This window comes from Syngnathoides biaculeatus, chromosome 10 (assembly GCF_019802595.1).
Source record: "Syngnathoides biaculeatus isolate LvHL_M chromosome 10, ASM1980259v1, whole genome shotgun sequence".
Classification (NCBI taxonomy): domain Eukaryota; kingdom Metazoa; phylum Chordata; class Actinopteri; order Syngnathiformes; family Syngnathidae; genus Syngnathoides; species Syngnathoides biaculeatus.
Window position 1 is genome coordinate 30,794,280 of NC_084649.1, and position 10,189 is coordinate 30,804,468.

The 10,189-nt window shown below is 39.1% G+C and overlaps 1 protein-coding gene across 20 annotated transcripts in view; it reads right to left on the reverse strand.

Annotated features, from left to right (window-relative positions):
* The window catches only part of nfasca (neurofascin homolog (chicken) a), a 201,521-nt gene that overhangs the window by 21,690 nt on the left and 169,642 nt on the right, over positions 1-10,189 (reverse strand). For all 20 annotated transcript variants that reach the window (XM_061831670.1, XM_061831672.1, XM_061831691.1 and 17 more), the window contains 2 exons: positions 8,355-8,483; positions 2,745-2,814 (listed from right to left, as the gene is read on the reverse strand). In XM_061831670.1, coding sequence (XP_061687654.1) covers positions 2,745-2,814; positions 8,355-8,483 — 199 coding nt within the window. The remainder of the gene's footprint in view (positions 1-2,744; positions 2,815-8,354; positions 8,484-10,189) is intronic.

Consider the following 10,189-nt stretch of genomic DNA (forward strand, 5'->3'; position numbering starts at 1 on the left):
GCACAAAAGTTTTATGCACAAATATGTAATGGAAAAAATGTTTAAATTAAACAGTGTAAAATAGTTTAATTATTTAAGACTGTAATTTGTATTATCAACAGTATTTATAAAATGTTATTCAGTCGTTGAGCATTTACATTGGTTGGTTGAGGGATTCTGTTCTAACAATTTCAGGGACCAGGGTAAGCATATCCTGTGGCCTGTCCCGAGATATACTACCACTGCATCAGTACACGCACAAAGATTCTTATTAATGATTTTTGTATAAACGATTTTTTGAAAAACAATACAAGTACAAACTTACCAAAATAGAAATACAGATAATTCCTAATATTTTGAGCATATGGATTGCAGCAAATTGGTGGTGTGCATTGTTCATTGGTAGAAGGGTTTTTGTGATTTTTTTTTTTAGGTCAACTCTGGGGGTGCCCATTATACTTCAGGACACATTATACTCGAGAAATTATGGGAAGAGGTCTTAAAAATATGGAGGAGACGTCTTTACAAAAACCTGAGGTTCAACAAGTTTCCGCATTTAGTACATGAATCTGACCACACGGGTTGAGAATGTCATACTTAGTCATTACCACACATAAAGATTTCCCACAGCACAAAACCCGGAAAATACCAGCACCCATCGGGTGATTATAAATGCTCAATGTATATCATCTATAGTGTACATTGCTCACAACCTTGAATAGGATCTAAATTTAGTGACACCAAAGAGACCTCCCTATCATTGATTCCGAGACAGAATTTCACATTTCGAGCATTAGCTTTTAGCAAAGGTGAGACTCATGACTATTATTTTTAAAAAAGCATGCAGTCAAATTTGTAATTTAATTAAGTTTGATATTTTGTAGGATCAAAACACTATTAAGAAAAAAGTTTTATAGAGCATATGGATTACATTGATTAATTCAGCATTATTTCAGTTAGTAGTGTAAAAAAGGTAAGGCAAATAAACTGTAGATAGCATTTGACACAAAACAGTCAAATTATAGGGAAAGAAAATATTAGTCATTGTTCTTTTAAGAAGAATGATCCCGCAGCAATCAGTAAGACCTGAAAGGAGCAAAAGACACAACACACTACAGTAAACACTTTTGGTCTGATGTAAAACACTAACTATAGCTAACTGCTTGTTTTTGGAGATAAAGTTTCTTCATTCAAGGATGACAGAATATATTTTAAGAACAACTGAAGCATGCCCTCTACAAGTAAGACAGGAGGTGTTTGGGAATGTCACATTCGTACAATTAAAGGTGTGTTTAATGTTACTCTTTGCTGCACCCAGGTTGACTCAAAAATTTCTAGGAATTTATGGCCGTGTCTTACAGTTTACAATTTGCCTCATTCCCTAAACAATGCTTGGAAATGTTCTTAATCTGCACATGAATTTACACACAAGTTTATACACAAATTCATCACCATTGGATTCATGACACCTGTATATGAGCCACTTTTCTTTTCATCATCAAACATATGTTGGTCAATCAGAATTCTTTCAAAATGATGAGAACATGTCCTCGAGCAGCATTTTGCTTCACCCACACCCTTTTTTCCTTATTCAAGGCTATTTGTTTGAGACATCGAAGAGAATGTGATGAGGTTTACATTTGCGAGAGATGGCGCCCAAAACCCAATGTATTTTTAAAACTCTATCTTATTTTCAAAATGTTGATATTATCCATAAGCTTGCCAAATATTCTAAAACATCCATTCATCCATCCAGTTTCCATTTTCCTATCCTTATTAGAGTCGCAGGTGCGCTAGAACCCATCCCAGCTAACTTCAGGCAGGAAGCAGGGTTCACCCTGAACTGGTTGCCAGCCAATCACAGGGCACATATAAACAAACAACCATATACGCTTGCATTCACACCTACAGGCAATTTAGAGTCTTCAGTTAACCTACAATGATTGTTTTGGGTATGTGGGAGGAAACACGAGTACCCAGAGAAAATCTAAGCAGGCATGGGGAGAGCATGCGAACCCCACACAGAGGAGGCTGGATTTAAGCCCGGGTCCTCAGAATTTCGAGGCCGATGTACTAACCACTCAACTATTGTTCCGCCACCTCCGCACTCATAATTGGTCAGTCAAAAATTCTGACAAATATTGAGCATTGTTAGGTCTTGGTGGAATACTCTACTGAGTGTTATTCTCATGAGATATTAATTCATTAAAATTACATTTTGTTGACTTGACATTTAGAAAAAATGTTTTAAGTCTTGGAGGATGAGCCCACCACCCAATCTTTCTACTAGTCCCATGGGGCCTTGTGACCCCTTTCTCATATAGTTCTAGTGAATCGGTTGTATATACGTTAATCTTTTTTTTTTCAACAAATTAACACACCTAATTTGTGTCTTTCCAACATTCTCTGTGTGCCCGCATTTGTTTCTTGCAGGCTTATACTGTTTTTGCTATGATTTTCAACTTTAACACAACTTAAGAGTTGACCTTTTTCTACCTGTTGCAACCATCTTTGGCCGAGGTACTTTGCCCAGCTGCATGGTTGAAGCGGTGAACTCCCCAAAGTTTGAAACATTTTAGTGATCGCAACAGCATGGGGGCTAAATAAAAAATAGTTTTTAGCACAATGCCAAAGTGCCCTACAACTTCTATTACAAGTGGAAAATCAAATTAGATGCTATCCAAAAGCTTGCGTTATGGAGGTGATTGCCTTGAAAAATCTGAACTCATGATAAACAATGTCAGGTTGTGTTTGGTGACACTCACTGGTAATCAAAGGATCCATTTGGGTCTTTGTGATCAACAGCATCCAAAGGAAGATCTTTTTTATCTCGGACTGTAAAAAAAAAGAAAAATGTTTTCTTCGGGATTCATTGACCATTTCAAAATTACAGATCTAACAGGATTAAACTTGCGTGTGCAGGTCATTTTATTCATACATACAATAAGGTATAATCAATTAGAATGTATTACTTTGTCAGATGTACAAACACATTCAGCATTGCAGCAATAAACTCCTTTCAATCGTCATATTTAGTTCATTGCTTTTTTTTTTTTTTATCTCAGTGTCCAATGTGAATGTTAGTTCAAAACTTTGCATACAACAGCATGACCTACCTAGACAATTTGGGAAACCCGTTATGCAATCACCATCTAGACATTATAGGAACTGCAAAAACATTACAGTCATCTATGAAGGTTTCGTAATAAATTAAACCAAAAAAATAATGTATTGTTCTTTTGTAACCGTAAGACTTTTTGTTTTTTTATAATCTTGAAACAGAATCAGAAAAATGTTTTATTTAAAAGTTAATGAATGTCAACTGTAATTCTATTTTACTGAGTCCGTTCCCATATTTCAACTTTTGTCCTTTAATTGCACCTTTTTTTAACCAATGATAACATAATCCTCAAATAACATCTTGTTAAAATGTAACTTTTGTGTTCAAAGCACAAATGTAAAGAAGGCAGACAGAACATCTTAGCTTGGACTATCTCCTTTCATCTGCTGCTGGATAGAGACTTTCTCACAAACTGTCCAAAGTCTGTCAGATTTGGCCCACACCTCTCTTCCTCAATCACCCTCAGCACTGGGTCCTCCCAAGGTTGTGGACTGAGCCCTCTCCTATACTCTCTGTACACATATGACTGCATACCAGCCCATCCCTGCAACGCCGTCATCAAGTTTGCTGATGATACCAGTGTGATCGGTCTCATTTGAAAAGATGAGTCTGCCTGCAGAGATGACATTGTAAATCTGTCAAAATAGTGTTCAGAAAACAACCTCACGCTAAAAACCATCCTGGACTTCTGGAAGTGTGGCATGGACCCAGTACCACTGTTCATTAATGGGGAGTGTATGGCGAGGGTCCTCTCCTTCAGATTTCTGGGAGTCTACATCACAGATGAACTGACCTGGACTGTAAATACCAAGCGGGTGGCGGAAAACACCAGCAGAAAATCCATTTCCTGAGAGTGCTCAGGAAGAACAATCTGGAATCTATACAGAGCCACCTAACATACTGCATCACAGTGTGGTATGCTAGATGCACAATAGCTGACAGGAAAGTGATGCAAAGAGTGATCAACAGCACCCAGAAGATCACTGGCTGCTCTCTGCCCTCCCTAGAGGACATTGCCAACACCCGCGATCACATGGGACCTACGAACATTGTTAGGGACCCTTCCCATCCTGGTCACCAGCTGTTTAACCTGCTGCTCTCTGGCAGGTGGTACAGGTCCCACAAAACACGGACAAGCAAACTCAAAGACAGCTTTTTCCCAAGAGCCATCAACTCCTTGAATTTAAAACAACTAAACATAACAGTACTGTAATCAAAAATTATGCAAAATGACTTCTTGTTTGCTTTTCCTGGTTTTAATAATCTTAACAAAGCCTATGGATGGTAAATTATGACTGAAAAATACACTTTATGCATTCATGTATTTATTCTTTTATTTTAAGTTGTTGTTTTTTTGCAAGAACCTTGGAAACGGTGGTCCCAGCTCTTTTCAGGTCATTGACCAAGTCCTGTCGTGTAGTCCTGGGCTGATTCCTCACCTTTCTAAGGATCATTGAGACTCGACGAGGTGATATCTTGGATGGGGCTCTACTCTGATTGATCTGAGATTGACCATCATGTTTAGCTTCTTCCATTTTTTAATGATTGCTCCAACAGTGGACCTTTTTTCACCAAGCTACTTGGCAATTTCTCCCTCGCCCTCTCCAACCGTGTGGAGTTGTACAATTTTGTCTCTGGTGTCTTTGGACAGCTCTTCGGTCTTGGCCATGTTACAAGTTTGAGTCTCTCTGATTGTATGGGGTGGACAGGTGTCTTAATGCAGCTAATAACCTCACACAGGTGGATCTGATTCAGGATAATACATGGAGCGGAGGTGACCTTTAAAGGCGGACTAACAGGTCTTTGAGGGTCAGAATTCTTGCTGATAGACAGGTGTTCAAATACTTATTTGCAGCTGTATCACACAAATCGTTAAAAAAATCCTACACTGTGATTTCTGGATTTTTGTTTTTAGATTATCTCTCTCACAGTGGACATGCACCTACAAATAAAATTTCAGACCCCTCCATGATTTCTAAGTGGGAGAACCTGCAATATAGCAGGGTGTTCAAATACTTATTTTCTTCACTGTATTTCTCCGCCACACCAGACTTCCGCATGCAGTACCACAGTTCCTCTCTTGGTACTCTGTCATAGGCTTTGTCTAGGTCTACAAAGACACAATGTAGCTCCTTCTGACATTCTCTGTACTTTTCCATGAGTATCTACAAGGCAAATAATGCATCTGTGGTATTTTTTCTGGGCATGAAATACTGTTGCTCGCAGATACTTCTGTTTCGAATCTAGCCTCCACTACTCTTTCCCATAACTTCATTGTGTGGCTCATCATCTTTATTCCTCGATAGTTTCCACAACTCTGAAGATTGTCTTTGTTCTTGAAAATGGGGACTACCACACTTTTCTTCCATTGTTCTAGCATCTTCTCTCCCGCTAGTATTCTACTGAATAAGTTGGTCAAAAACTCCACAGCCACCTCTCCAAATTGCTTCCATACTCCCACTGGTATGTCATCAGGAGCAACGGTCTTTCCATTTTTCATTCTGTTCAGTGCTTTTCTAATTTCCCTCTGACTAATCATTGCCACATCCTGGTCATTCACGCTTGCCTCTTCTACTCTGCCTTCTCTCCCATTTTCTTCATTCATTAACTGCTCAAAGTACTTTTTCCATCTACTTAGCACACAACTGGCACCAGTCAAAATATTCACATAACATTTTTTTAGCAAGAACTGTGCCTTGATTTTACATATTTTTCTTATCTGTTATTTTACCTCATACCCAAGATGTTTTTCTATTTTCTGTTTTGCAAGCACCTTGTGAAAAAGTATTTGTTACAGTATATTGTTGTATGCACAGTCATAACATTAAAGGCTTTTGATTTTGAACATCTGCCGAGAACCTCATGCTGTTGGCTGGAGCTAAAGTTTTCTGGATTTGCAAATGTACTTAAAGGAAGACTTTGTGGAAACTAATCGGAATGGGAGCACATATTAAAAGTTAGTACTGTAGATGAGGGTTCAGTGTTTCTTTTAATGGCAGAGTTATCCACAGATTTCACCAAGAAACATCTCTAAATTGGAAACGTATTATCGAAATTCCTCTCTCACTCAGACATTACAATGAAAACTGACAGCCAATCAGTGTTTGCCACGCCTGCAGTGCTTCCTGTTCTGACCCCCCCTTGCTCGTGGATACGTTTCACCGAACGGAAAATGTTAAAATAATCATCCATATGTTCTCACTTTGTTCAAACTGTAGTTGGTTACACTTCACCACCAAGCTTGTACCTTTGAACTGACTGTCTTGATGTAATCAATCTAACTTGCTTGTACCTTTGAACTCACTGTCTTGATGTAATCACTCTAACTTGATGTAATCAATCTAACAAATGTAAACAATCAAACAGTCAGACACACTCACACACACACTCATCATGTGCTTCACTGAATAAAAAGAAGCTGCAAGGAGACACAAGTTGGAGTTGGTTGGAAGCAGGGAAGTCCTGTCGCTCCCCTTGCAGCAAGTAAAACTTGAAGCCTTGTCTGTTCGCCTTCTTTTAATAGAGAGTCAATCTTTTAAACCTGACAGAGAACGTCCACTATCTGGCACTTTGTGGCAGATTTTTATGAAAAAATAATTACAAACAAACAAAACAAAAGTAGCATGATGTACAATGTTGAAGCTTGGGCGCTTGAGCCAGAATACACACAGCTGTCAGCTGACTTGTTGGAGAGGGTGTGGCAGTAATGACGAACTATAATTATAATTATTATAATGACCGTGGAGATTTGATGCTTTTCTTAGGAGTTGGTGTTGATGTAGAGATTATACAGCAAGTGTGGCCAGACTGTTTTTCTCCCCAAATTGTACTTTTCAAGCAGTCAGCCATTCGTGACCGACCGGCAGAGGTGGGGAGATTTAGGGGGTAGGGGAGGTTGCACGCGCGGATCACCGTAAATAGTAACCAGTATAAGTGTAGTGTGCTCATAGCCAACAAAGCAAGTACAACAACGAATCGAAGCTCCGTGCTATTACTACTCCCCCCATTGAGCAAACAGGTGGAAGTCGACGTGTTGGGAGGAGGGTGGTGTTGACGACAAACAATAACAGTCCCAATAAATGGACCACAGAGATTTGATGCTTTTCTGAGGAGTTGATTTTGATGAAGAGAATATTCAGCAGGCGTGGACAGTTTTTTTTTTTCTTCACCAAGTTGTACTTTTCAAGCATCCAGCTTCTCGCGTTTGACCGCGGCGGGGATGGCGGGAGGGGGGTGAGCGGTTTGTTTGCATGCGCGCATCGCCATAAATAGTAACTGGGAAGTCTTGAGTGCTTACACGTACATATCCATCCCTCCATTTTCTTAGCGGCACAAAAGTCATAGGAATCCTAGAGCCTATCCCAGCTGTCAACAGGCAGGAGGCAAGTTTACACACACGCAGACACAGGGGGAACATGCAAACTCCACACACGGAAGTCTGGGATTGAACAGCTGCACCACTGTGCCACCTCATAAAATATGTTGTTGCTTATATAGTATTAGCATAAAAGGCTACAACTAAGCAGCTAATAACCAGTAATGATTAGATGCGTGCAACTTTCCGCTGCTGGTGAACGAGCCTCAACTGTGACAGCCACAGCTTCATCCTGTCACGTTAACGCCATGAGAGTTTAAAGAAGGAGAAATTTGGGTGTGTTTTCTCAGTTTTGTTGCACAACACGTCGGCATCTTGGCTTAGCTAGCATATAAAGTCTGTAATGCTCAGCACTGGTGATGTCCAGGGCAGAGTCAAGGATGTTTCTTCCGCGTTTGGCTGTGAAAGCTGGCACACATCCAGATTTTGGTTGGATTTCAAAAATATTCTTTAGTACACATTGGAGGGTTTATTATACATATGAATTTTGGGGAGAGTCTTCCTTTAAGCATCTATCAATCCATCTGCTCTCCACACCATAAAGCTAATTCATTTGTATAACACATTTAATACACAAGTTAATGCAATGCCCTTTACACATTTAAACACATTTAAATACAAAAATCAAAACATTTGAAAATAAAAAGCATATAAATAATTTTTTTTAAAAAAAGCTATACAAACGTGTTTGTGTATATCTATCTGTTTATTGTATGAATCTTGTTTTTTCATATTGTCATTAACTCTAGAGAGGTCGTTGTGTTTTGATATTATCTAACTGTGCCAAATGCAAATGTTACTGTGATCTTAAACCAAGGAACATACTATTAGTTGCACCACACTGTTACATCCCTTCTCAGCACCTCAGTCAAGTCTCACCTGGATATTTGCCTCCACGACTCCTTTTGATGAAGCAGACAATAAGAAGGATCAGTATGATGAGGGCAATGGCACACATCAAGCCGATGAACCAGCCTTGAGTTGCAATGTCTACCTGGTCAATGTAGGCTGCACAAAAGACAAGACAGATAGGCATACACACAAACACCAAGTGGGGAAGGACAAGTGAGAAAAGTGAAGACAATACAAGTTGTGTTTTTCTCAGTCGAAGTACGGGGCAATTTGTTCACATTTCTGCACAAGATCCTTGTCGCATTATAACTAGACATGCTAGAGGGTCTCATTAAGAATAAGTTATCCAATGAATTGCTCAAAAAAAAAAATCTTACTGAGAAAACAACAAACAGAAGAGCAACAGTCCTGAGAGTGCTTCCTCAAAGAAAACCTCTCATTTGATTAAGAGGATTATCGCCACCCCCCTGATCATACAATACACAACACACCTAAAAAAAAAAGAAATAAAAATCACATTAACAGATATCTTTTTTTGACCACCCTTCATTTCATCATTTTGACTAGAAACATGAAAACCACCTTCCATGAGCAAAATCTGACAGCAGAATGAAGTGTATTTGTTTGTGCTCAAATTAAGTAATTTTAAGAGAGACCAAACTATCATAGATACTTGTCTTTATAATGTGGATATATTTTGAATTAAGTAAAATGTATGGATCTGCAGCTATGGTAAATGACCAAATTATAAATGCTGTTACATCAAGCCTAGTTTTAAGTACTGTATTTTGCAACTAAAGCTATCATTCAGCTATCATGATTGAAGCTTTCCCACATAATTGTTCATTCTTACAAAATAACCAGATTTACATCCATTTAGACCTGGGGTCTCAAACTCAGTTTACCTCGGGGCTGCTGAAGGCAGAGGCTTCTGTGCACAATTGAAATTTGAAATTTAAATAATCAAATTCTCAACTGTCTTATTTATTTTTTTAACACAAGATCAACAAGGAAGCTGGTGTAAACAAGTTGTGTGCAAAACTATTAATAAAAATCTTGATGGCAATACTGCTGTAACTTTCACTCAATGAAAAATGTTTCTCTGTTTGCATCAAGCCTGGTCGGTCATGCCCCCGAGAGCCATACACCCCAGCTTGATAGGTAGGTTTGTCAGCTCCGCACACAACACTGTAAAAATACCATTCATATACAGTGAAGAAAATAAGTATTTGAACACCCTGCTATATTGCAAGTTCTCTCACTTAAAAATCATGGAGGGGTCTGAAATTTTCATCGTAGGTGCATGTCCACTGTGAGAGAGATAATCTAAAAAGAAATATCCAGAAATCACAATGCATGATTTTTTTAACGATTTATTTGTGTCATACAGCTGCAAATAAGTATTTGAACACCTGAGAAAACCAATGTTAATATTTGGTACAGTAGCCTTTGTTTGCAATTACAGAGGTCAAATATTTCCTGAAGTTGTTCACCAGGTTTGCACACAGTGCAGGAGGGTTTTTGGCCCACTCCTCCACACAGATCTTCTCTCGATCAGACAGGTTTCTGGACTGTCGCTGAAAAACACAGAGTTTCAGCTCCCTCCAAAGATTTTCTATTGGGTTTAGCTCTGGAGACTGGCTAGGCCAAGCCAGAACCTTGATATGCTTCTTACGGAGCCACTCCTTGCTTTTCCTGGCTGTGTGCTTCGGGTCATTATCATGTTGAAAGACCCAGCCACGACCCATCTTCAATCCTCTGACTGAGGGAAAGAGGTTGTTCCCCAAAATCTCACGATACATGGCCCCGGTCATCTTCTCCTTAATACAGTGCAGTCGTCCTGTCCCATGTGCAGAAAAAAA